Consider the following 27,975-nt stretch of genomic DNA (forward strand, 5'->3'; position numbering starts at 1 on the left):
TCTGATCTTTTGGTTTTCAGTTCTTTCCGGCTGTTCTTTCTACTTAATTACCTTCCCCTCACTTCCTAATCCCTTCCATGTAATTCTACACCAAGATTGGGTCTAGCACTCTGTTAATTTTCTGCAGCCTATACTGCTTTCTGATGAGATATTCGGTCTTAGTATCTGTGTTGCTAATGTATCTAAACAGCCTGGTTGTAGCAGAAAACCTTTCAATCCTGCTTGAACCATGTCTTTTCTCAATTTATTAATTCAATTTAATGTTAAGAATTTAAAACTGACTGTTTGATTCACTTCACATCTGACACAATGGATCAACCACCAGTAATTTTATGCAATCAAAGAACTATTTTAATTGACCTGTCTTTTGAACCCTTCTCATGAGACATGTATTTTTTTCAATCACTGAAATAGCCTTACTAGAGTGATATATGTGTTTCAGTGAGAAATTTCCTTTATTACATGAATGCATCTTTTGTGAATGAGGGAGAGAAAGTATTGTATAATAGGTATTTTAATGATATTTTAAGGAAATGCATAAAGGGTAGGAATTTATGGACACTTCTGAGGTAATGTACTGTAGACTATGTGTATTTATATCATCCATGTCTAGATAAAACCTTTCTTTTCCTTTGACAGGTATGTTTACATGTCCAGTTCAATGTAAGGAGGCTGTTTTCGTGTTCAATAGTCCCTAATAGCCCTGCTTTACGGGGGTAACCTAATAGAATTCTGTTGATTGAAATTCCTGCCTTACAAATGTATCCGCGTGTTTCTGTCATGTTTAGCAGTAGTTTGTTTAACCAAATGCTTGTTCCCTAGACACAGAAATTACACACCAAAAACTACATATCGGTAAGCATTTGTCATAAAGCTTAGTTTTAAAGATATCATCTATATTTTTTAATATCACTTAGAATAATCAGTTTTCTTCTGGTAATAGAAATATTAAATGTTCACTTACATTTTTTTTTTTGGAAAATTAAGAAGGATACAGGAAAGAAACCTGACAATACTCATTTCTCATTAAAGGTGATGGTTATTAAAATTTTTACATAGATCCTTTCTGGATTTTTTATACATATGTTTGTAAAATGAAAAAATTTAAACAAACTTGAACTTTTATAATGATTTATGTAGACAGACATTACTTTTAACTTATGTGAATTTTATTCTGCATGTGTGTGTGTGAGAGAGAACAATTTAAATAGATTTTTAAAATTTCCTGTTCATTTAGTTTGTGAGTACATGGAATAAGCATGAGACAGGGGAAAGGTATCTGCTGTTTCTTCAGTGTGTCTCAGTTCTCTGCATCTTGCTACACTGACTATGATTCTAATGGCAAAAATGCATATTTTTCCTACAACATGGTCAAAACTTAAGCCAACAGCTTTGATGTTCAGTCACAGAAACAGCTATCTATTCTAATACTAAAAAGAAAACCTGTCTTGAAGTTATGGTATTTGGGGTCCAAACTGGAGATTTTCATGGGCAGTCTTAGCCATATGAGATTTTTAAAATCATGTGCTGATTTTAAAATCCAGTGCATGAGATGCAACTTCACTGTAATCAACGTGTTGTATCTAGTTATGAATTTTTTCTCATATCATTAAGTACTCTTTGAGAACATAACTGCTTTAACCAATCCACTATTTTTTAGATATTTGATTGCTTTCCAATGCTTGGTGTTAAGTAAGGCTAGGACAGCTGTTGCACCCAAGATACGACGTGATGATCAACCATTATTTTTGCACATGGTTGTCCAAGATGCTGTTGTGGTATCTTTCCTTCAGGCAATTTTTAACATTTCATACTCTTAAAGTATAGAAGCTAGGGGAATGTGACTTCACAATAACCAATGGGAGATTGCCTTTAATGGAAGAGGAGGCAATATGACATATATTTTAAATACAATCTTTGATATTTTGGGGGGACTTCTTGCCACAACACCTCCTGTTCAGAGAGATTAGCACTCAGTCACATGAGCCGGTTCACAGAATGTATTTGCTGTGACGTTTTTTGAGAGTTGCGGTGTTCTGGTTCTTTCTGTTGGCTTAATTCTGCAAACACTCTGGCATTTTCTCAGACTTCTGTGATTCACGTGCTTGTCCTTCAGACTGGCATGGCTGTCCTTCAAAGCTTAGGTTGCTCTAAACAGTTTCATTGGAGGATAGCTGTGTGTTGCTGTGACTTGGGCAGTAGAAAACCAGGGTTTCACAGCTTTTTGGGAAACTCTTCATGTAGACACTCATCCAAAAATCTTTAGGAAAATCAAGGATTCATCTCCTAGGATACATTCCTAGGTGAGGAAGAGTAACTTGTCAAAAGTATAAACATTTTAAATTCTTTTGATACATACTGATCAACTGCTTTCCAGAAATTTTGTACCTGTTTATGTATGAGACTATATGTCATAGTCATATAATGTCACTACATACACACACACACACACACACACACACACATCATGCCAACTATACATGGGGCTGATCTTTTGTCTAAAACATTATTTTCAAAAGAAGCCTAGCCATAGATCAGGTGAAGTTTTACTTCATATTTCTTTAATTGTTAGAGGAATTGAACTGTTTTTTGTCTGTTTAATGACCTTTCATTTTGTATTTTTTAATTTGTGTTCTTTGTCCCCTCTCTCACAAGGTTTTTGGTGCAAGCATTTTTAAAATAAAAGCTCATGTGTAAGAGCACTTGGTATTTAAAAATAATGCTCAAACCTGGTGAAATAAGACATGTATTTATCAAGAGAAAGATGGGATAGGAAGAGTGTGAGGATGGAGACAACATACATTCAAACAGAATGGCCTTTCATGGCCTTTAGGCTCTCACCCTCTTTAAAAATTGCCCCATCCATGGCTTCTGATGGCCACGTGTTATACCACATGACTTTAATGATCAGAGCTGATGGGATGTCGACTCAAAGGTCATGAGTTAATAGGCTGCCAAGGGATTTATGAACTGCACTGCAATGTCTCCCTAGGGAACTAGAATAGCAAGTTAAAAAAAAAAAGATTGCCAATTAATAGCAGGTCTGAAAGGACAAACATGCAGAATATGAATGAACCAGATTAGTGGTGGAGCTGTAGAGAAAAGAGTCACAAATTCCTGCTCCTGAGATCTCTAAAGCCACCTTAAATAGCCACGTTCCAGCTCCAGTTTCAGCAAAGCTGTTTACCTTTCCTGCTCTTATTCCCCTATACACCTCCCTGTCTCTTAAGCTTCCTTGAATGGACCTCTATTATTTACATTTAAGTGACCCTGAAGAAACAGAATGATTCTGAGGAAAAGTAACACAGATTTTAAAACTATCTTATTTCCTACAATGCTATATTTGTCCCAGCAGAGTTATTTGAATAGTCAACAATTCTTTCATTTAACAATTTGTTCAACATAAAATCATTGAGCACGCTGTCTATATCAGGGGTTGGGCTAGGTGGTAAAGGAGATACAGAGACGAATCAGGCAATCTGTCACCTAGAAGCACATAGTTCAATCATGCTTTTCTATGTAGCGTGCTCTTTCATTACTACGGATTGTCAGATCAGTGGTGACCAACTAGTTGCTAGGCAACTTGAAATACAGGAATACAGAACTGATGCAGCTTCATTATGATATGAATTCATCTCTGAAATGTTTGTCAAGAATTGTGAAGGGTCTGAAATTTTCCTCTCCTTTAAAGCTATGATATTACCTTGCCACAGTTTAATAGATGCTGGCAGAAGACACGTGACTTCCAAGTCAGAAAAGGACTTTATTACTCACAGCAAGGCAAGTCACATGAGCTTTCTGTTTCCTTCTGGTCCTCTTGCCCCCAGGTCTCACAGGGGCATTGAGGGCAACTCCATGAATGTGTCACAAATGAGGAACACCAAGTACAGGGAACCCCAATCTTTTACAGTGAATTGTAATCAGACCTGCCTGACATTTACCCTGTAGGGAAACATCTTTATTATACTGGACAGTAGCTTGCCCTCCACTGTGGAGGGAGACACTGCCTCTGTCTTCCAAGGCTACTAAACAAACATCCTTGAAAAGGTAGCCCAAAACATAGATAGTCAGTGTATGGCAACCCACTCCAGGATTCTTGCCATGGACAGAGTAGCCTGGCAGGTTACAGTCCATCAGGTCGCAAAGTGGTGGACACTCCTGAGTGACTAACATACTTCTGCTTGCAAGACACTTTACAGAAATTTTATAAATCCATAGAGAATTGTGTTCCAACAATATTCTTTCTCTGGATACTTTATAAAACAGTTCAAATGTTGGTTCTTATTTCTGTTAACTCTAAGTATCTACTTATTCTGACATTGTCCTGTATTTTCCCATTTTTAGTATATTCTTTTAAGTAGGTGTATTTACCAAAACTGTATTTTTTTTTCGCTTGTTTTATTTAACAGAAACCAATTTTCTCTAACTTAAAAAAGAAAGTTAGTAGAAGGACACTGGATTATTTCATAATTCAAAGAACCACCCCTAGCTAGTGCTATTCTGGCACCTCATCAACAGAAGTTCATTGTGGTCTCTGGAGTATTGTCATTAGGATGCCTCAACTTCAGTGGCTCTTAGTCTCTGTCATTCTCCACTCCAAGTTTTAAATTCTCAGAGGAGAGGAGTGGAATGGCCCAGCTTGGCTAAGACTCTGCCTCTATCTTTTCAATTACGCCCAAGGGGGAGGGACCGAAAAAAGCGCACAGACCTAGTAAAACTTTGTTGTTCCCAAATTAGGAGAGAATTTCTTGGCAGCTTTGGAAACCTCCTGATTGCTTTCTTCTATATCTGAATTTGTTTTGATTGATATTCCACTGCTCATAGAAAAATACATTTATTGTTTTATGCTAGTCATTGTTTTATTCTAGTTTTTAATCAAATATATTTTTGCTTTATTTTTGTCATTTTCTTGGTCATCTCCTGATGTTTCTCAATTTTGGGGACTGATCTAAGCCAATTTAGTGATTCAAGAGTTTGGAGTAAGTATAGGTAGTGTTTGGTGGTTGAAAATAGATTGGACTATATGTCTTTTCTTATCAATCTTGTTGTCAAGTGGTATGCAATAAGCAGAGCAAGGTTTAGCGCAAATTTTGTTAATATTAAATATTTATTAGTCAAAATATCAAGCCATTATGTCAACTATGAAAATTTATTTTTAACATCTTTCATGCTAATTAATATATATATTCTGGTGTAGATTTCAATAATGCTGTTTGAAATACCAGAGTAGCCACCTCTCCAACTGTGAATTTTCATAGTTAGGGTAATTCCAAGATTATTTACTTGGGCCTGGAATGTGGGGTAATGTTACCTTATTACATATATGCATATATATACATGAGCCCTCCTGTAGAAGTATTTTTAAAATAAATTAGCAGACAGACAATACAATAAGGTCGAGATATAGGCATTTAGTCATGCACTCATGCTAATTTCCAAACTCCTTTGTAATTAACATTCCTCCCGACCAGATTAATTGGGTTTGCAATAAGTAATCACATTTGTAATATTGCAACTGTTCCCAAATTAATTGCTCGTGTGTTCAATGAGCCATTACATGTTCTCATTTAAAGCAGCTTAAAGAGCCCATGATTTTAAAGCTGTAGTCCTAAACATTCTGGGGAAAGGGGAACAGAATCATCTAAGAATACGTCAATAATACGATGAGAGCAATAAACCAGTGGTTCCCGAACTTTGAGAGGACATGAGAATCACCTCACTACTCACTGAAAATACAGATCCCTTGGCTCCATCCCCAGCAGTTCTGATTAGGGAGTTATTATGTGGGGTCTGGAAAAACTTGGAGGAGCATTGCACACTTTCTTTCTAGAAAAAAGCACTTCCAACTTTACCAGTGATTTTACTGTGACTTTAGTACAAATTTTCTGGAGACTCATTGCATATTACAATCACTGAGGGAGTTTTAAAACAATATTTCAGACCAATTAAATCATAATATGAGTGGTGTAGGGTGACTAAACTGTCTGCATGGTTTTTTTTTTACCAACTGAGAATGGAGACTAGAGATTTTCCCCAACATATTAATTTGTTTTGCTAAATTAGACTCACTTGACAGATACCTAGCAAAAATGATAATAAAAAGAGCTCAGTTACCCTATAAATCTTACAAAATACAGAGTTTAATTTGTGTGTTGGTGAGAAGGCACATCATTTTTGGCATTGATTTGTCTTTCTCTCTTCAGAGGTTCAAAGGATTTAGTGGGCTTTGTCCTCTGTTTTGATAGATAGTCTTCCTAAGCTTGAGAGAAGAACAGCACAGCTCTTTTTATAATTTATGATGGCAAGGTGAGTGTTTATTGTATTATTTTAGTTGAAGAAAAAGCTAAGAAAACATATGGTGCTTCAAATTGACCGTAAGTTCACTGTATTTTAATAACATTCCCAAGGTAAATATTTGTTGTGAAAAATCTAGAAAAATGGTTAAATGGGCAATTTTCTAGATGTTATCTGAAGAAGGTTTTTAACAATTTTTTTTTTAATTAGGAGCATATCGTAATGAACAAAGTGGTAGATGGAAACTTTCGCTACATTGATAAAGTTCTTGAAATTATTTTAGACTTCTGTATTACAAAGGAAAGGAGACTGATAATCAGTAATAGAAAAACCATGTTGGAAATAACTCTAATCAAAGCTTCTTCTATGTTTCTTTGAAGTGGATCTACTTATGATATTACTCATATAGACATTCAAAGCACTGGCAATAATAGGTGATTTAATGATGTTTAAAACCCTTGAATAAATTTATACAGGACAAGAAATTTCCCAGAGGACATGAATTTAATAATTACGATCATTTCTTGTACTGATAACTCTTGAGATAGGATTACTAGTGCCAGAGACAAAATTTTAAAAAATCAAATTGTGAAAATTAAGTATCAGAAGTCTAGATTATTCAAAATGTATGAATTATAGCCCATTTGTATAGAAAAACTGGCTTCCAAGTAAGCAAAAGGACCATTTCTATGCTCAGAAACTTTCTCTCAAAAGTTGGAAGCTCCTAATGGCATAGGGCAGAGACCAGTTAAGTGCAAATTTGTTGTATTTGTCAGAAATGTTCTTTTTTTTAACTGTCAACGTGGAATCATTATTGTTTTTTGTTGTAAAAAATTGAAAAGATTTCCAAGCTTTTAATAAAAGTACTTCTTAAAGTTGGATTGTGGAGTGGTATTCACCAAAATTGTGAGGGTTTGGAAGTTTGCTGGAATCCATTTGTGGTAGAAAAAATTAAAGTGCAGTGGTGCTGTTGTTTTAGGCTGTTGCTGTCACAGAAGATGGTACCTGTAGAAAGGTGATTGCTTTTGTTAGCAGTGCAGTTAAGGGCTTTCAGAGAAGATCCAGCCTTGTAGGATAATGATAACAGTGGTTGCTGGGAACTTGTTCTACACCAACCTTACAAGCTGCTCTGCATTCGTATTTCCAACCCTAACAGTCCAATGGGTGGTATCATCATTATCACCGTTTTATGGAAATGGTGGAAACAGGATTTAAATCCAGACAGCTCTGCTTACGAAGCCACTGTTCTTTCTCTCACACCATCTTCTCTCTGTCCATATAATCTTTAAACCCTCTTGCTTAAACCCTGAAGGGTTACTCACTGTATTGGGGGGGGGGGGGCAGAATTTCTAGCATGGGACAGCTCTGCTTACATAAAAGACCATTCTCCTTTTGAGCTTTATGTTTGTCTCCTTGGGATTTCCACTTATTAGCTCCATGGGAGAGAGATTAAGGATAGATTAGAAGGGTAAATTGAATTTTATGCCAGCTTTTTCACTCTCCTCTTTTACCTTCATCAGGAGGCTCTTTAGATCCTCTTCATTTTCTGCCACTAGGGAGGCATCATCTACATATCTGAAATTATTGATATTTCTCCCAGCGATCTTGATTCCAGCTTGTGCTTCATCCAGCCCGGCATTTTGCATGATGTACTCTGCATATAAGTTAAATAAACAGGGTAACAATATATAGCCTTGACGTACTCCTTTCCCAGTTTTGAACTAGTCCATCGTTCCATGTCTAGTTCTAACTGTTGCTTCTTGACTTGCAGACAGATTTCTCAGGAGGCAGGTAAGGTGGTCTGGTATTCCCATCTCTTTAAGATAGAGGGGAAGAAGGAAAAGAGAGCATTAAGGACATAAAGGTAGACCCCTATGGACACTGTCTCTCCACCATCTGGAGAGAAGGCTATGTGTCTGGGGCAGGCAGGAAATAAGTACAGGAAGTTGTTCTATTTTCTCCCAAATCTGAGTGTTCATTCTCTGGTGATGTCCATATGGCAGTGTTAAAAGGCTGGGATGTTCTGTTATCCCATCAGCAGGGGGAGCAGCGAACTTGAAGTGACATCCTGTAGGGAGAGAAAGGCAATCCACTTAGCACAGTGGTGTGAATTAAGTGTTCTTATCCTGCCTGGCATTAACAGGTTCCATGAAAAAAATTAATTTCATTTTCTTCCATGCTGTTTATGGATAATTAAGTCATTGGACACCAACATCAATGCTGCAGCAGAAAAAAAAATTTACTTTAGTAGAAAAATACATTTCATGTGTATGTTCAGTAGTAGAGAACATCTATAAATATGTAGTGAATTGCAGTTTTAAAGATATCTTTCTAGAATCCATTAGGATTGCTAATTCTGTCCAAGATTATTCTTATACCTTGGACTCAGAATAATATATCTGCTTGAGGACAGCCAGATGAAGAAGAGATATTTGGTTCTATGAAATGACTTGAGGGTCCCTGAAAATCATGTTCCTATTATTGTCTTTACAATCTCTAACAGTGGCCAGGTTTTACTCCCTTTTAGGTTAAAACTTCTTTTTTTAACAAAAATATATATAACCAGCATCTGCATATTTTACATAAAGAGAATAGCTCATTAATTGTTCTCCATGATTGACTTTGTTCTCATGTGAAGAGGTTTTGTGGACTGGAGTATTCTGATGTTGCAGAGTATAAGGTAGGTCATAAAGCATATGCTGAGACTTGTTGAACATAGGCTGGAGGGTCTGTAGGAGGAAACTGGAAGAGTGAATGACAAACCTCCATTTTAATTTGGGCCATTGGTTTGTTCTCTTGGGTCTTAGGATAGGAGAAGCAGCATGTTGAGTATGAGACCCAAGATGAGATATGAGAGTCATAGTTCAGAAAAGTCCAAGTTTAATGAAGTGAGTAGTATTTCTTCTGGTTGGTGGTTTATGACATCATTTTTGGTCTTAGACCCCTTGGAGTAGCTGAAGAAAGGTGTGGACCCTTTTCCGATAAATATGCATATGTGCACAAAATTTAGCCCTCTGTTTCAGGAATTTATTCATATTCTTCCCTCCCCTGGAGCCTACCACAAATCCTTGTTTAGAACAATGGTCTCAGAGATGTGGAGTGGACAGGTGGTGCACACCAAGGGATGTGCCAAATGATCCAGAGAAGTGTGGAGTTTTCTCTTTGTTTTTATTTTTTCTCTAAAATTTTTTTCCATTTAGGTTTTATATTGCACATAATATATTAGTACACATAATGTTATAGTATATATATAACATTAGTATATAAAGAGGCTAACAAAATTAATTGTAAGAACTTACATTTTTACCGATAGGAAGGCACAACTCAAAATTGATTGACTACCAATTTAGAGAATGGTGCTAACTAAATTTAAATTCTAATCTCTGCTCCCCCTAAATTGGAGGGCCACGGATAGGACCTTAAGTCAAGAGGTGACTGCAAGTGACTGGAAGTTTTGAACCTAACGTGACAAGTACCGTTTGTCTACACTTCATTAAGCAGTTTCACACTTGCCCCCTTTGCTTCTCCCAGTGGTTCTGTGAGACAGGCAGAGCAGGTGTGTTCATGGAAATCTCTGAGAGCAGAGATTCGTTAACCAAGTTCTCAGAAAACTTTAGAGACTCTCCCAAGGGCCCTTGGTTGGTCAGTAGTGGAGCTGGTGCTCATGACCTTGGCTGCTGACCACAAATTACGTGCTCGTTTGACTGAACTGTGGGGATAAGCCAGTCATTTGGGCTGCCTGTGGCCCCCTTGCTGTGTTACTGGTGCTCCCTGAGGACACTGAGTTGTTGGCTCCCTGGCTGATCCAGGCATAGGCACACAAAGCCTATTTTAGTTGCTTGATCAGAGGGCCAGGAAGCTGAGCTCACAATTCAGCATTAGCTCTCTCCTTTTGGTACTGTAATACCAACATATTTCAAAACGGATAGAGGGCTCTTCAAGGGTTTAGATACATCTATGTACAAAGAAGATTTACAATGGGTTATTAAATGGGGGTTTTGAGGCTGGCTTCATGGGAAGTGCCAACCACTTTTCTCCCAAATTTCCCCAGGTGCCACTGTCAAAGGCAAAGCACTCAACTAGATGGATCATAGTTCTGACCCCAAATGACATTTCCAACTTTCCTTATATATAATTCAATTTCTGAACTTCCTTTTCAGTGATATTAAGTGGAATAGGTTAAAAAAGTCTTTGGGCATTAAAGATATAGATGTGTTCAGCATTGCTCAGGTGTCTCTGCTTTTTGCCCGTGTATTAGCTGTATTGATTTTAGAATTTTAAATGACACTTTTTACCAGACTTGATTAATATCTCTTTCCCTCTTCTTAGCTACCTAGCTCCTTCACTCTCTCCTGTGCCATCTTCTTTCCTCTCATACCAGCACAAATTCGAGGCGGCTGACCTTTGTATGACCAAAGGTCAGGAGATGTTGTGAGGAGGGTCCCTGGAGTCTGGTGATTAGCCTTTAAAGAGGGGATCTACCGTCCAAGGGCCAAGCCTTCAGGCCATTGCCCAGCACTGGGAACAGAAACAGTGGACCTTCTGGCTTGGTAAGTACCAGACTGTTCTACTGTGTGGCCTCCAGAGAAGAAACGTTTAGCTAGGCAGAGGCTAGAAGGTGAAGTGAGATCTCTGGCAAGAGCTAGCCGGCCAGTCCCAGGATCACTGTTGTTGCATGAGGCTAGGGTCAGTTTCTTGACACTTCATCTCATTAATTAATGGAGTCCTCTGCTACTGTTGGAGGACACTTCATTTAAAATTGTGTATACACGTTATTTTATTCTCTCTCTGCAACTGAACTGCGAGATCCCTGAGGACGCTGCTGCGGTATGGCTTTGTACTCCTCTCCCCAGTGTCCCCCAGAGTAGCTGGGATGTGATGAATAATGACACTGTAGGTCAGGATTTTCCTTCTTTATCAGAAGGTGGGGGTGAGGGGGAGGATGACCACCCTTCCCCTGGGGTTGGTCACTCCTCAACCAGGATCGTTTTCACTTGTGACTGTGTATTTCTTTTCATGATATTTTAAATTTGTTATAAATGACAAAAGTAATATAACTACATTGCAGAAAATTTGGATAATTTATAAATAAAATCATTTCTATTGTTAATACATGAATATCCCTACTCTTAGTATTTTTATATGCATTTAAAATATTTTTAATGACAGTGTACCTGAATATATTTTAAAGACTGTGACATTCTATTATCTTTTTACTTTTAATTATCCTCATAAATGTTACTGGGATATAAAATTTTATTTCACTGTTTTCTCATTATTATCTGTTAGATATATCATTTTTTCCTCATTGGTATTTATTAGATACGCCATCATTTGTTTCCTTATTGTTATCTATCAGGTTTACCATTATTTAACTATTTCACTATACTAGTCACAGATAGATGAGTAAATGACTATTAAGTCATTAGGAAATCTCCCTATTTGGATATAGTTTGACCAGTCATTATCATATAGCGTAGTTTAGGCTCATAGTTGGTAGTCAATAAATGTTGGTTTTATTCCTGCTTCTTTCTCCCTTCTTTATGCTATCTTTATGGTTGTTTCTTATACTGCAAGCCTGAGCATAGCGTATTTTTAATCCAGGGATTTCTAACTGGTTATTATGTAAATTTACCTTTGTTATTTCAATTAGCAATTTGTGGGGAGTACTCATACTATGATCCCAAAGGTTCAGTTTTTCTTTATGTTACTTGGTCAAGGGTATTGATTCTTTCTTGCCAGACATAAAATGTTAAAGCTACAAAGGATTGTTTGAAATCACTTTATCCAATGGTATCCCAATTGGTGCGCTGTCAGAAGTTTTCAAGGTGCTTAAAAGAATACTAATTCCTTACTAAGTCTTAATTTGGTGGCTGAGGATTGGGAATCTGCATTTCAATAAGCATCCCAGGGATCTGATTTTGGTGGTAGAGGGACCATAATTTGAACTTATCATTTGGTTAGTAGACCTTGCTAACTTTCCAGAGTTAATTTTAGATTTTTATCATGTTCAGTCTTTTGCTTTTAAAACTAATTGAATCTCGATGATTTTATAGCAGGAGACAAATATTACAATCGCAATTATGTTCTGCAACAGGAAATAAGTCCTAAATGAATCTGAACATTTTCCTTGACACGTACTATGTTTAAGTGTGTTAAAGATGTCGTTGAAAGGTGCAGGGGAGGAGAACGAACTTGATTTGGCAGGTGGGTGTTCACGGTACTATTATCCACAAGAGTCTGTGCTGACTGACAGCACACACGTTGCCTCTTAACAGGCACTGTACTCAGCTGCAGCAGATGCAAGTGTGTGGCGTTTTTCACTGAATATTTGAAACGGTTTTAGTTAATAGTATTAATTGTGCATAGACCAACTTGCAGCCACTGTTTCAAAGTGCTTAATGGATAATAAACCAAAAGGTTCTATGGACCTCTACTTAGCATAAACGTGGGTCAACCTCTGCCATGTTGTTTAAGTATTATGTATTTTGAGTAGGGCAAATGTTAGTTCAGAGAAGGAATCTTCCCTATACTATAGATAAATAGCGAAACTCAGGAAGGTGAAATGCCCAAGGTCAGTTAGCCGGAAGGAGCTGAGCCAGAATTGGAGCTCAGATCCCCAGGGTCCTTGTTCTCTGCTCTTTCTACCATACCAAACTGCCCTTTTTGCAGATTTTCTATCTAATGAGAAATACTTGGTATTATGGCTGGTGGAGCTGCTATAATCTATATTTATATTGAGAAGAGCACTAAAGCAAGGAATTCTACTCAATATTTTCTTTGGAAAACCAAACATGCTTTATTTCATTTTTTTCACAATTTATTTAAACATCTCACATATACAAAATAGGTACAATTTAATTTTTCTGCTTGTCCGAGAAACAAGACTTCTTTGGAACCGTGGGAGAGGATGAAAATGAGACTGGCAAAGAACAAATGCTGAATTTAAAGAAGAGGACAATGTTGGGCAAATGATCCACTTACTTTGTGGGAATAAGATGTAAAGTACTGATGTTAAGTCAAATGAAAAAAAATACACAATACAGCTCAACAGCAGAGGAGTATCTCTCCTCAAATTCTCCTAGCACCATCAACATTCTTCAAGTATCTGAAATACTGTTAATTAGCACCTTCGTATTTTGAACAAAAAAACACAAATACCTCAGCTCATCTCTGGTCAGCACCTCACGGTGTGGATCACACTCACAGGAAAGTGTTTTGAGGTAGTTTAAACCTTTGGAAGTTTGGGTTTTAAACTTCCCTCCGTGGAAGATATTCAAAAGCCACAAGTGGTGCAAATGTTCATGGTTTTTATTTTTCAATTTTTATTTTGGTTTTCTTACAAAGGTTGACATTTTCCACAACAGGTGTAAGAGTGTTGAAAAAAAAAAATTCCAAATCTTTTGGAGAGGGGGAAAGGGAGGGGGAGTGAATTAAATTGTATTGCACAATGCTCTGATCAATCCTTCTCTTTTGCCCACAATTTAAGCAAGTAGATGTGCAGAAGAAATGGAAGGATTCAGCTTTCAGTTAGGAAAGAAGAAAAAGAAATGGCCAAGAGAAATGTTTCAGATTTCCTTTTTCTTTAATTTAGGTTGAGTTCGTTTATTTGAAACAGACTGGGCCAATGTTCAATCTGATTTCTTGGTCAGCGCCACCGATGTCCAAAGGTGCAATATCAAGGATAGGCAGGCGAGATGGCTTGTTTGTTTTATATTCGATGATTGTCTTCTGCCATTCATTTGTCTTTTTCTGTTTAAAAAGAGAAGACAGGAATATACATAAAGCAGCACTGTTATGGAATCTAATCATCTTGTATCATATTATAATTAGATATATTACATACAATTATATTGTATAATATATAATTATATAGAACACACATTTATATAGAAATATATATCAGATATTATTCATATAGAATTATTTTATTATGTATGTGTGCTAATTTGCTTCAGTCATGTCTGACTCTTTGCAACTCTATGGACCGTAGCCCTCCAGGCTCCTCTAGGTAAGAATACTGGAGTGGGTTGCCATGCCCTTCTCCAGGGGATCTTCCTGACCCAGGGATCAAACCCACATCTCTTATGTCTCCTGCATAGGCAGGCGGGTTCTTTACCAGTAGCACCACCTGGGAAGCCCCTTATGTACTATATTATAAATTACAGCCTGGGCCTTTTTAACCTCAAGTAATTGTAAGTTATGGCTTTACGTCATCATTTAAAATACATGTTAAAAGAAAAATAATACATGGAACATAGTATATAGTTCAGTATTGCAGAGAATTTCAGAAGGCAAGATCTGTTAAGAATGCTCTGGATTTACCATCTGAATTTAAACAAATGTATTTATGACAGAAAAATAAGTTAGGTCTCTCATTCATCTGTTCATTTAATGGTCTAAGCTCCACTATCCCACTTCCCAAATTACTGTTATTCCCATATTCCACTATTACTTACAGAGCAGCCATCTACAAGAACAGTGTAAGTGAATCTGCTGTTGCCCTCGGCAACAAGTTCGACATCATTGGATCCTTGCAGAATGACAGCCTTTTTCAGGTTGCCAGTTTCCTCATCCATGTATGCAATGCTGTTCTTGCAATGGTAGGTGATGTTCTGAGAGGCATGGTTGGCCAGCAGACGCATGAAGGCAAGTTGGGTAGCCATTTCCTTGGTGGTTACTCCTTCAACATTATATTCAAACTACAGAGAGTAATATGGGAATTCCAGTTAAATGAAGAAGGACTCAGATACTAAAAGTCAAATTTAAAAAAATAGTCTGGTATAGAGAAGAATAATGGACTCAGGTATGAACCTGAACTTTTAAAGGAGACTCAATTCACTTGTCTTTGAAGTAGCAGCTACCTAGAAGGAACACAGGAACTACCATGCCGAGGCAAGTCATCTCAAAAAGTGACCTATTTCAGATAAAGCTCCTCTCTCTCTACATATATGTTTCCTTTTAAAAATAAGAACAAGAAGGTAGAGATTTAGACCCTTTTATTTTCCACCAATAAAATTAATGAAAACTTTTAATTAGAAATTCAGAAAAGCTCACATCTTGAAAACATATGTTCATGGATACCGGACTAGATGATGGCTTGTACTCCTTCACACTATGTGACATTGTCACTTTCTCCAGTGACTATCAGTTAAGTCATATCTGAATAATAACTTTTGGATTGTATGGACATGTCCAATCAATCTATCTGTAATACGCAATCCAGGAAGTAACAGAACCCAAGAACAGAGCAGGTTCTTTTAAAAAGCCCATTTTGGTAAAAGGCCAAAATGAGGATAATTAAAAAGCAAATAGTGCTAGATAGTATTTAGTAGGAAAAGGAATGTTTATAAAATTCCTTACCTGGGTACCACCGTTGATAGTTTCTCCTACCCAGACATGCTTCTTGGCCTTGGAATTTCTGTACCAGTTCTTGACTGGGATGTCTTCAGGTTGAGCCCGGATGCAGGTTTCGCCAGTAGAGAAATCACAGTATACTTTGATAGCATCCATAGTACATCCTTGGTTAGGGTCAATCCAGTAGTAACCTTTAAAAGAAAAAGACCTAGATCATAAAACCTCTCATTGAGTGACAGGAGCATAGGTTCTAAAAATTACTACTGAGAAATTCTGATTCCCAAAAGTAGCATTTTTTATCATACAGTTATATATTGTCTACTCTACATTAACAGGAAGAGGGCGACTATTTTCAAAATCAGACAGTTCTTCCTCTCCTCTCCATGAAAATCAAAAGCAGGGTATGTATTACCATGAAAAGGGTAGAAATACGAATCAATACAATCTTGAAAATGGGTGCTGGTTGGAAAAAGAAAATACTTTATTAACTGAGTAGGATTTCACATAATGCCATTTTGACTCAAATACCCTTTCATATCAGTGGGAGATGGCTTTGAAAGGCCTAACTTGTGAGAAGGGTCATTCTAATTGGATATCTCAACCTACCACTGCTCCATTCTGGGTGGCTGAGTCTCAAGTCTCGGCATGTGCGAGCTGGGTTCTTCCTAGAGCCTTCTGGAGTAAGAAGGGTCTCAATCTGGTTGTTGAGAGATTTCAGAGTAGCATCAACTTCATAATCCTTGGGTCTGAGAGAAGTTGGTGAGCGAGGCTGGTCAGCCCTGTAGAAGTCTCCATCAAAACCAAACTCGTAACCACCACCACTTGGGCCGGGAGGTCCAGGAGGGCCAGGGGGACCAGGAGGGCCCTGCAGAGGTGGAAGTGAGAGACAAGAGGCTCTGGGTTTGGTCACAGTGCGGGACACCAATGGTAACAGGTTTTCCATGGAGATTCACACAAAAGCATGCCCTAACAAGTAAAACAGAACCAAATTCATGTAATAACAACTTGCTCCAAGGCATACTTGCAGGGATGGGCTTAAAGAGTTCATCAGGTACAGATAACTTTTATATATTTTAGAAAGCAGGGAAATGGGGGACTACTTTAATGTGTTGTTATCACTGTCTTGTATGCTTTAGTCACTCTGTCGTTTCCGACTCTTTGCGACCATGTGGACTGTAGCTCATCAGGCTCCTCTGTCCAGGGAATTCTCCAGGCAAGAATACTGGGGTGAGTTGCCATTTCCTCCTCCAGGGGATCTTCCCAATCCAGGGATCCAACCTAGGTCTCCCACATTGCAGGCGGATTCTTTACCGCTCTGAGCCACCAAGGAAGCCCTTCACTGTCTTGGTTTGGTCTAAAGAAGATATTCCCATAGGTCAGTGATGCCCTTTATTATTTCCCCAAATCATACTTACAGCAGGACCTTGGCTACCCTGAGAGCCACGAATGCCAGCAGGTCCGACTGCACCAGGCTGTCCAATGCGACCGTCTTTGCCAGCAGGGCCAGAAGGACCAGCAGGGCCCTAAGAAAGAAGGACACCAAGTCTGTGTGTGCCAGTGAACACCTCACAAGGGAGAAGTGGTCTGGGACTCACTGTCTGCCATAGGGTCTTTTCAGAGATAAACATCTCTTAGATTTACCTACCCTGGGACCAGCGGGACCCACAGCACCGGGAGCACCTTGATCGCCATGATGACCCTTTAAAGAGAGAACAGGAAAATCACACCTTTAGAACATGTGTTGATGAACAGATTTTAAAAAACTGAACAGAAAATTTTAGTTTCAATGGACTCTGGATTGAGAAAATTAAAATTGTAAAATGGGCCTCTTTTCTTTCATTATGTCTATTCAATTATTTTTTTTTTTCTATAAGCTATTTCACAGTGCAGTATTAGTCATTCCTCTAATTATATTTATTTAACTGGGGCTGAAGGACATTGTTGCCAGGAGATCTTAGTATATGTACATTTCTACCTCCTCTAACCCTCACCCTTCCATGTTGGGATGAAACAGCATTATCTCTGAGCTATGGAGTTAGCCAGAGAACAGGAAATGAATACGATGTAGGACATTTTAGAACAACAGCAGTGAACTTCAGAGGAAGTTCATTCTCAGCTGAAGGACTTTAAGATCTGTACAGATATAAGCTGTTTCTCCATACTGTACTTACAGCAAGACCCGGGAGACCTTGCAACCCATTGTGTCCCTTTAAGCCAGGAAGACCTCTGGGACCCTTATCACCAGGCTCTCCCTTGTCACCTCGAATACCTTGTGGGCCCTATGAAGAAAAAGAAGGACAGACAAGACATTTACCGTTAAAAAACAACACTGAGGTCTTCACAAATATTGTTCAGTCTATTTACAAACATAACTCTATATGTGAAAGGTCTGAAAGCCAGGGGGGTGATACTCCCACCGCTTTCCTTAGTCTTCTTTAGTTCAGCTCTCTGTTAAGTGGCTCATCTTTGTGATTGAAAATCAAAGTGTTAGTCACTCAGTCGTGCCCAACTCTTTGCGACCCTATGGACTGTAGCCCACCAGGCTCCTCTGTCCATGGAATTCTCCAGGCAAGAGCACTGGGGTGGCTGCCATTCCCGTCTCCAGGGTGATCTTCCCCGACCTAGGGATCGAACCCGGGTCTCCTGCAATGCAGGCGGATTCTTTATTCTCTGGGCCACTGAGAAAGTCCAATCTTTGTGATTATTTAATACCAATAAGAAGAGATTTGAAATACAAGAGATTAAAAGCTGTCTGTAGCAACTCTCAACATGGACTAAATTTTAAAAATATATATATATATAGTCTATGTATTATTTGTCTTCTTAATGGACAGTCTAGACTGATCCTCCCTAAACGCTGCACAGAAACCATCTCCATGTACATACACTGGGACCTCTTGGGCCAACGGCACCAGCAGGACCAACAGCACCGGCAGGACCCTGTGAATCAGAAAAGAAAAACACAACTTAGCAGCCAAGCCCGAGATCCTCCTCCCTGGGCGCCCCCTCCCCAGCTCCCAAGCGTGGGGAGGCCAGGGGTGGAGCCCGATAAGGATGGCAGCATTAAGGGGTGTTGACACACTCACCGGTTCACCACGGTTTCCGTGTTTACCAACGGGACCCACAGGGCCTTGAGGGCCAGGAGCACCGGCAGCACCAACAGGACCTGCGTTACCGGGGTAACCACGCTCCCCCTATGGAAGGCAAACATGAAGCTCAGCGTCAGTCTGGCGTGTACTGTAGTCCCCTTTGAAGTCACAGAACAATGACGAGGCATACTGACCTTGTGTCCGGGTTGACCATCGCGGCCTGGGGGACCGTCATTCCCAGGGTTGCCCTGTGAAGACATCACACCAGCTAAGGCACTTAGAGAGACTGTAGCCCACCGGCCCCTTACAGTTGGGCTACCTGCCTTCATTACTCCCAGTGCCCAGTAGACAACCTGCTTTCAGGCTGTTCAAAAACAGGAACAAGAAACTTGCAAACCTAGATTTTTTTCTTAGAGGTGTTTTTAATATTTCGGCCACCTTGAAGTATGCTACTTAAACACTCATTCCAAGTTATCTTTAGTATTTTCAGTCCTGACAGTGGTTAGTACAACTAGACTTCAGCTCAGGCTACAAAGGTGCACACAGTGATGTACTGCTAAGTTAGATTTTACAAGCCAAATGTTGGACTCACGTCACGACCGGCTTCACCAGGAGCACCATTGACGCCAGGATTACCGACATTACCAGGGGGACCACGGGCCCCAGGTGGGCCTGCGATGCCAAGGGGGCCAGGTTCACCCTAAAGAGGCAGAGAAGACAAACTTCCTTTCACTGGATGGAGGGCTAGTCTCACTCTCCCAAAGCCATCCTAGTCAGGGGATTCCAGTTTTGAGAGAGGAGGTAAGTGGAAAGTGAGGGGTCACCTAATGGTAAGAAGTGTTATTAGTGTCATCCTTGCCCTCTTCCTGTACACTGAGATGGTCAGTTGTATGTACTTTGGGAACGTCCTAAACAAAGTGGGCCTCATTTCATCTGATAATCCAGATAAAATGAATTCATCAAGGTGAGAGTTTATGGAGATTAGATGGTTCCTAGTTACTGTCACATACTATGTTTAATGGAATGACTCAGAACTTGCAGAGTTTCATTCTTGCTCCAGGATAAATGATGCTAGCATTTCGTACTCCAAAGGAGTAAATGCAATTAGAGCTTATATTGTTGTTAAGCATGTAAAAAAGAACAAAAATTGTTCTGCATAATGTTAAGCTGTGTCTTTCTAACATGTGTCTAAGGGAGGTAGTATTAAAGCGTCTCAGTTAAGTGACATGTGATCTGTATAAAGAAATGCCATGAATAAAAAATCTTAAGTGGAGTTATTCAGTGATCAATCTGTCACAGTTGAAGTGGCAGCTTTTAACATCTTTTATTATGTTAACGAGGATAAGAATGGTGTCAAACACTTACCACAGATCCAGCGACACCTGGTAGACCACGCTCACCTCTAGAGCCTGGGAGACCCAGAAAACCAGGAGCACCAAGAAGGCCTTGTGGACCTGGGGTTCCAGGAGGCCCCTAAACAACAATAAAAATACTATTACTGTAAGACCCTACAGGATAATACAGGTTGGTTTGAGATTCTGAGAATGGGTTTATCCTTAGTGTAGAAAAAGGCTGCGTGCGTGCGAAGTCACTTCAGTCCTGTCTGACTCTTTGTGACCCCATGGAGTATAGCCCACCAGGCTCCTCTATCCATGGGATTCTCCAGGCAAGAATACGGGAGTGGGCTGCCATGCTCTCCTCCAGGGGATCTTCCAGACCCAGGGATCGAACCCATGTCTTTTAAGTCTCCTGCATATTGGCAGGTAGGTTCTTTACCCCTAGTGCCATCTGGGAAACCCAGGAAAAAGGCTAGTGACTTCCTATTAGTAGGACATATCTTTGGCTATCTTTTCTCTAGTGATGACAATTAGTTTCCATTTTGGCACGTATATTTCTTTGTACCTGGTTTCTCCTTGAGACCAGTGGAATGACATTTAAAAACACGTGGTTGGGATTAATGAAGTCATCATAGAGTGAGGGAATAGAGTCATAGAATTTATGCTGGGAAGCAAAATTTTTGACCTTGGCCTCTAACTAAACCAGGTCTAGTAAAATCACATTTCAGAAGTGGCAATAATACTGCACACTGCATGTTTTAAAAAATTGGTAGCTTACTGAGATCGATTAATTTACAGTAGGATGACCACAGCAATAGAATTTTGCTCTAATCCCAGTACCAGTAAGGTACTCTCAATAGCTTGAAAGGCTCTGTTGATAAAACAGTGAGTTCACTCACTCATTGTTACCTCCACCTAGTGCCTTTTGAGTATCTACTGAAGCCCTGACACCTCAGTGTCTGTTGGACAGATTTCCTGGCTCAACTGAGTTCTACTTGAGAACCTGCAATACTCGTCAACCAATATATGCCATGTGAAGATTTGTATATGGGACTTATTTTAATTCAACATAAGGTATTAAGAAAGAAGAGTCTGAAATCACTTACAGCAGTACCAGGCTCTCCAGAGGGACCCTTCTCACCAACAAAGCCAGGAGGGCCAGAGGCACCTGTCTCTCCACTTCGACCAACTGGACCTTGGTCACCACGAGGCCCACGAAGCCCTTCTTTACCAGCAGGACCAGGGGGGCCAGGGGGGCCAGAGATACCCTGTGAGCAAATGTATGAGGTCACTTACTTTCTGTTAATCATCATGGAGCAGGGAGAGAGCAGCTGAGGTTTTAAATATTAAGATGTCAACAATTTGAAGCCACAAAATAATATCCTGGCCATTTTGGAGAAAGGTTTAGACCTTTAAACAATCTTTCTTGTAGAAAGAAGCAATTTTCCTCTTCCTTCCTGAGGCTGTAATAAACTGAACAACTGAGGCAGAGGGTATGGCAGATATCTGTGAGGAAAAGCAATGCTGTGCCACAGTTGCAGCACATTGGAATCAGAGCTATGCTGACTTGTAATAGTCAGTTGTAAACGAATGGGACTGTGGGTTTTGGAGGACTCCACTTGTTTCTTTTCGAAGAAAGCCAGTACAGGCATTTTGTTCATAATTGAGGAATCACATATGCTCTCAACTAGGTTTAATTAAATGCCTACAGGGAATGAAGATTTTCCTGTTATGAACCTGTGAAAGGATTCCAAGAAATCAACATCTCTGCTATTTTTTTCCCCCAGAAACCTTAACCGGAAGACTTAATCCTTGGTAATTAATTAAATTCTCTTGAGTCCTGACAGGAGAGTCCGAATCAAAATTAAATTAGAGGCCAAACCACCTTTAAATTCAGGAACAATTATACTTTAAAAATGGAGGCAGAATGTTGGCCATAAAGGGTAATTGGATATAGAAATAACTGATAAGTGACTAAAACTGTCTTGATTTTTTATTTTAAACAGAGACCATGCCCCTAAAAGGGGCAAGGGGACTTGTGTTCATATGAATAAAAGCCTCTTAAACTGATATTAGAAAACATAATTTCTGATGATTTTGCCTTAATGATTCGAAACAACTGATTTCAGATTAGGAAAGTCATAGCAAAATGCTAGCAGCATGTTTCTTCATAGAGAGTTTCTTAACAGTTTCCTTCTAGAGGCTAGGGATTTTGGCTAGAGTAAATAAATGAAGACACGTTTGGGAAGTGATTTACTCACAGAGGGTCCAGGGGGACCAGTCCGTCCAGCAGCACCAGGGAAACCAGTAGCCCCCTAAAAGCAAGCACATTAAAATTCCCCAGTCAGCACCAACTCCAGGAATCTGGGTAAGAAGGAAAATCCTCAATACATGTGACCAAGGACGGACCAAAGAGTAGGGAGTGACAGCCCTGGAGAGGGTTTTATTTTAACCAGGACCCCAAAGACCCTCCATCTCCGCACATCTTCCTGACCAGCATGGCCCAGATTGCAGTGCACGTGTTTTGCATTAAGGCTCTGATAGTTCTTTCTGAAATGCTATTAGATTATATGATGGTTATAAAGGCAAGACACTATTATATTATTATACATCAATGTGTATATATTAGTAACTCTTAACCACCTGGCTAGGTGCTAAGGGAATGGACATGGAGTAAGTCATTTTGTTTTCAGAGGAAGGTACAGTAAAAGACCAAGGTATTAACTGCTGTCCAATGAGAGGAGGAAGGAGTCAGTGGAGTTCATTCCTAGGGAGCTCTGGGTCTCTAGGGAGTCAATGTGACCCAGGGAAGGGACTTGGTCAGGCAGAAGAGGGGTGTATCAATAGAAGGATAAAAGGTACCAAAGAAATATTTTATCCATTTCACAATGAAACTACCTGGGTTTAACCTTGTTATTACTACCTCAAGTAAAGTGGTAAGAATATACAATGCACTGAGTTCCAGCTGGAATTTAAGTTAACATTCCAGGAACATGACCCTTAACTTCAGTATCAGAATTTCTCCAGAGTTAGCTTGAGCCTCAAGACTCCCCTTATTATAGTCCAAATTACCCAAAATTTCCAAACTCTCTAGTTGTCCCTAATAGCTTCTGAAGAAAGAAAAGCGATACAAATCCACTGTAAGTACTCACAGGGGGCCCTCCATCACCACGACTTCCAGCAGGACCAGGTGGGCCATTTGGACCCTACATGCAAACAAAGAAAGATGGGGTCAAATCACAGAACAACCTTTATAAATGTTACTCTTTTCTTCAAATGGATTATTTCCATGTCTGTTAGAAGCAAATCTAGAGATTATCTTTGTTACATAAAATCCCCACTTCAATATTACCACCTTTAGGGGGTTATCCAATAAATGAGATAAAACAATATTTATGATACTTTTATAATATGTAAAGTGGGTACACAAGTTTTAACTCATTTTAAAAATAGTCTTCTGTCTGCTATGTTCCCTGATGGGTAGTAGGCACTTGATTGATATATGTTGTTACAAGATTTCATGGGTAACTGCCCAGGCTGTGTTGACCACTTGTGGATTCAACTTACAGACGGACCGGCAGCTCCAACGGGGCCTGTGGGGCCAACAGGACCATTTTCACCCTTGGGTCCTTTGGTTCCTCTCTCTCCTTTAGCACCAGGTTGACCAGCAGCACCCTGTAGGAAAGGAACAGTTACAGTTCAGGTGTTCCAGTGCACTCTGTTTGTTCACTTGGGGTGTTTCCGGATGAACTTTCATCACATGATACTCACAGCAGGACCAGCAAATCCGTTGGGGCCAGCGGGACCGACCTCACCACGTTCACCCTAGGTGGGAGAAGGGATTGCAAAATATCTTAGCAAACCTCAGACTCATCGGTGTCTAAAAGTTATGAGGGTCAAAATTGATCCAGAATTGATCTACTTACAGGGCTACCACGAGGACCAGCAGGGCCAGCAGGGCCAGCGGGACCAGCTTCACCCTACAAAGGGACCCAAAATGAGTGCATCAGTGCGCCTCCCACAGATGCTCAAAGAGGTAGGCAGGAAAGGAAACAGAGGGAGCCAGTGGGTTCTCGTCAGAGTTCACAACTGCATCCAAAGAGGCGACTAATCCCCATCTCACAGATAGAAGTGAAATGGACTCTTACTCTGCCTAATGTTGTATTCATTTTGGAGGTTGCAGGGGCATTGGTCATACACTTGTAGAAATATTATAAGTCAGTGTCCGCAATACCAGAAGGAGGACATTTTAATTTTTAGATGGACACGAGGCTGATCTACTTGTGGCAATTTGCACAATACAATAAATAATGTCTATTTTAAGTGGACTGTTCGATGTGAAATGGGAACACATGTATTTTATTGATTTTTTTTTTTTTTTTACAATTAAAGGCTTCAGCAAAGCTCAGTACATTAGGATATTGTTAATGGGCAACCCCAAAAGACTTTCAAACAAATGATAGGGATTAAGATATAGCTCAGATACCAGGCACATGTATAGAAAAGGAAGAGAACTTTAACCACGTAGCATTTGTTCTCTGCTGCCCCACACTAACAGGTATGTTTTTAAATAGATGGGCTTTATACAAAGGCATAAAAATGAATTGCTGGGGCCCTATGGGACCAGGGCAGCAGGGAATTTTCGATATTGCTATCAGTCAGAGAGTTGCAAGTCAGTGAAAATGCATGCTTACCCGGTCCCCATTGGCTCCAGCAGGGCCAGGAGCACCAATAGCACCAGGAGCACCCTAGACCCCAAAAGAGAAGTCTTGTCAATAACACCCCGTACTGTCAGAAGGGACACTTACCCTCTCCCCTTGCTGTGCTTATTCAGTGGTGGAACACTTTCACTGGACACTCGGGATAGACATCAAGAAAGCCTCTGATGCATTTCAGTTCTAATTATCAAGGCATCAGAAGCCACTCCCAGGAGGAGAGTTACCGCAGCGGTGAAGGTCATGGAAATGTCTAGGTTATGGCCAGATTAGGAACTGCAGAGATCTGAACTCTCTGCTCTTTTAAAATTCCCTGGAGGGTAGCAAATGACTAGCATTGTTAAGAAGAGTTAGGACTGTGTGATTCAGAGACAGGACTATGATGAATGTGTCACAGGGAGCTCCCAGCACTGAGGGAGAGGTGAGAAGAACCAAAGGGGCTTATGGCCCGGAAAAGCCATGAGGCCAGTATTCTAGAGTAGGATTATTATACCTTGATGGGACTATCATTGGCACCTCCACGCCATTAACAGTTAATCTTGGGGCGGCTCTTGAATGATAAATTCTTAGGGTATATAGAACCTTGTTATAGGATATGGCTTCTTAAAATGCAAGAATTACTGCTTTTTTTTTTTTTTTTCCTAAAGCCCTATGTTAGTTTAAACAATAATTTAATGTTCTGTTAAACCCAGAGATTTGGGGTGGTAGTTTGCACTTGGTACAGTTAAAACTAAGGAAGGGAGAAAATTCATAATTTTCATAATTTTCAAGGGAGTAAGTCCTCTTTTGAATTTTTCTTTTGGAACATGTAAAATGATGTGATTGGAATACCCTTTTACTAACCCTGACTCTCTCTTTTGTCAGTTCCATTTTGGAAAGCTTCTCAACTCAAATGGAGTGAAATGTTTAAAAAAAAAACACCAATATAAGTACAAATAGAATTCTACTCACACGAGCACCATCTCTACCAGGGCTACCAATGTCACCTCTGAGACCAGTTTCACCCTAAAAGTATAAAGCAAAAGCAACTTTTTATTTCCCAACCAAACTTTTGAATCAAAATTGAGTTTTTTTTTCTACAGAAGAAGCTATAATTCATTTAATATAATTCATAACATAATATAATTTAATAAAATTATAAAATAATTTAATATAATTCATAATATAATTCATTTAAGATCTTTAGTAATGTTTTGATTTCCTACCATCTTCTAAAAACTCTAATGGAAATACTCATTTGATAGAAATACGGAAGGAAAAAATAACAACAACAAAAAAATTCAAGTCCCTTTCCAGATTAGTGTTAACTATTCTTTACTAATTTCCATGCACCCTCCTGAAGCATAATCAAGTGAGGTACAAACTCATGTGGACAGAATTATAAGGCAACATCACAATGGGCTTCAGCGGCCGATCCCTCTTATGGCATAACTAATGCAGCAGCACGGTTGACAGCTGTTCAATATAGCTTCTTCCCATTAATTAGGGCAGGCGGAGGCATTATTGTTAGTGGCATTAAAATGAGCCTCATGTATTACTCAACACCATCTGTTTGCGTGAAATTCCATGGTAGCAAGGAATTTTGCCAGATTGGTGAGTTTAGAAACACGTAGGTGCTAGGTGGCAGAGGGAAATGTATACAGATAGATATCAAAGTGCTACCAGACCACCTGCCAAGAACCGTTTAAAAAAAAAAGGTTAACCTTGTGCAGCCTTGTTTGCTAGAGTTCATCAACAGTATGTGTTAAGGCCCAGCGCCGAGAGTACCTTTTCTCCCTTGCCTCCAGGAATGCCAGCCGCACCCCTCTCTCCTGGGAGTCCGCTAGGACCAGATGGACCAGCAGTGCCTGGAGCGCCAACCACACCCGGTTCACCCTTGAATCAAACACATGCGAAATCAATTATTGCTGCGGTAAAAAGAAGAAAGTGGAGAGACGCACTCTTGAAGGCTTCCAATTTATACATTTAATGGATAGCATTCTCTCCTGCCTAGAGAGACACAAAGGAGGCTGACCGAAAGAGGGAGGCCCTAAGTGAGGGAGACGCTGTTAATGACCCTGGACCGAAGAAGAGAAGTCGGGGGTGGGGACGGGGGCCCGCCAAGTTTTCTATAACCCGCTCTTAAAGGCAGGCAGGCCTGCAGGAGAAGAGAGGACGACAATGGGAGGCAGAAAGGGAAGAATGTGCGCCCACAAACATGTTTCAAGGTGAAGTCTCTTAGCCTAGACAGGAAATGTGGAAAGAGACCTCATCAACCAGGGAGATGTTTACATTTTAATCTTCTTAAGAGTGGGACTATAGCTTCCATTTTTCTGTAACACCTTACAATTCCATGTACTTAAAATCTGTTGACTGGCTTCCGAGATAAAACCCTTTGAAAGTACTTTCTCAGAGAACCAATATTTCCATTCTTCCTTCCTCTCGCCCTCCTACCTTATTGTTATTTTTTCCAATATCCTTCCATATACCAAAATAGCTTTTTACAGTGACTCTTTACCCCGTAAGAATCAGAAGTAGTATAAATTGCCTTCTTTTTACCGTGGTTGAAGTAATCTGTTTTTCAGAAATGTATGATTCCATCTATTTTAAGATCTAAATCACAGGTTCTATTCTGAAACGCAAGTTTTCAGGCTTCGGTTTTGGCGATGAAAGTACTGTCCAGTTAGTTTTTATCATCACAAGTTGTCTTATTAAAATTGAGTTACTTTTTGAAATTTTACTCTAGGATGTTGGGAAAGTATAAAGGTTCATTCTCTAAAAATTGTGTCCAGATATGTATGGTGTTTCTAGATTAAGACAAAAGTATGAATAGTGTGATGAGAAAAGAGTAAAAACCCATACTAATTCATTTATGTGTGTACAACACTGGGGTTTTGCTTCCTTTGGAATAATTTGGGTCTACTAGAATCAGACTGTTATTTACTGAGGTGGAAATCATTACCAAACTGAAAGTAAATTTAAAAAATCTGAGAAATAATTCATTTACTATTGTAAAGGATTTTACTTATTCTAGAGCATCCTGGGCCAAACCAGCAATAGAGATCACATTTTACCTTGTTTCCATCAGGCCCTGGGGGTCCAGAAGGACCTCGGCTTCCAATAGGCCCAGTAGGCCCAGCAGCACCACTTTCACCTGGGGGCCCCCGCTCCCCCTGTGGGAAGGAAGCAGAAGAAGTGTTGTGC

General features: G+C 39.6%; 1 protein-coding gene across 1 annotated transcript in view; it reads right to left on the reverse strand.

Annotated features, from left to right (window-relative positions):
- Positions 1-13,587: 13,587 nt before the first annotated feature.
- COL1A2 (collagen type I alpha 2 chain) overlaps positions 13,588-27,975 on the reverse strand; it is a 36,645-nt gene continuing 22,257 nt past the window's right edge. The window contains exons 31-52 of the mRNA XM_086397861.1: positions 27,846-27,944; positions 26,560-26,667; positions 25,744-25,797; positions 24,772-24,825; positions 24,004-24,057; positions 23,849-23,902; positions 23,645-23,752; positions 23,230-23,283; positions 22,339-22,392; positions 21,184-21,345; positions 20,106-20,213; positions 19,333-19,440; positions 18,935-18,988; positions 18,738-18,845; positions 18,538-18,591; positions 17,823-17,930; positions 17,297-17,350; positions 17,067-17,174; positions 16,258-16,516; positions 15,658-15,842; positions 14,754-14,996; positions 13,588-14,046 (exon numbers count right to left, since the gene is read on the reverse strand). Coding sequence (XP_086253987.1) covers positions 13,900-14,046; positions 14,754-14,996; positions 15,658-15,842; positions 16,258-16,516; positions 17,067-17,174; positions 17,297-17,350; positions 17,823-17,930; positions 18,538-18,591; positions 18,738-18,845; positions 18,935-18,988; positions 19,333-19,440; positions 20,106-20,213; positions 21,184-21,345; positions 22,339-22,392; positions 23,230-23,283; positions 23,645-23,752; positions 23,849-23,902; positions 24,004-24,057; positions 24,772-24,825; positions 25,744-25,797; positions 26,560-26,667; positions 27,846-27,944 — 2,337 coding nt within the window. The 3' untranslated portion in view covers positions 13,588-13,899. The remainder of the gene's footprint in view (positions 14,047-14,753; positions 14,997-15,657; positions 15,843-16,257; positions 16,517-17,066; positions 17,175-17,296; positions 17,351-17,822; positions 17,931-18,537; positions 18,592-18,737; positions 18,846-18,934; positions 18,989-19,332; positions 19,441-20,105; positions 20,214-21,183; positions 21,346-22,338; positions 22,393-23,229; positions 23,284-23,644; positions 23,753-23,848; positions 23,903-24,003; positions 24,058-24,771; positions 24,826-25,743; positions 25,798-26,559; positions 26,668-27,845; positions 27,945-27,975) is intronic.

This window comes from Bos grunniens, chromosome 4 (genome assembly GCF_055505025.1).
Source record: "Bos grunniens cultivar Pamir isolate PY7600 chromosome 4, Bosgru_T2T1.0, whole genome shotgun sequence".
NCBI lineage: Eukaryota > Metazoa > Chordata > Mammalia > Artiodactyla > Bovidae > Bos > Bos grunniens.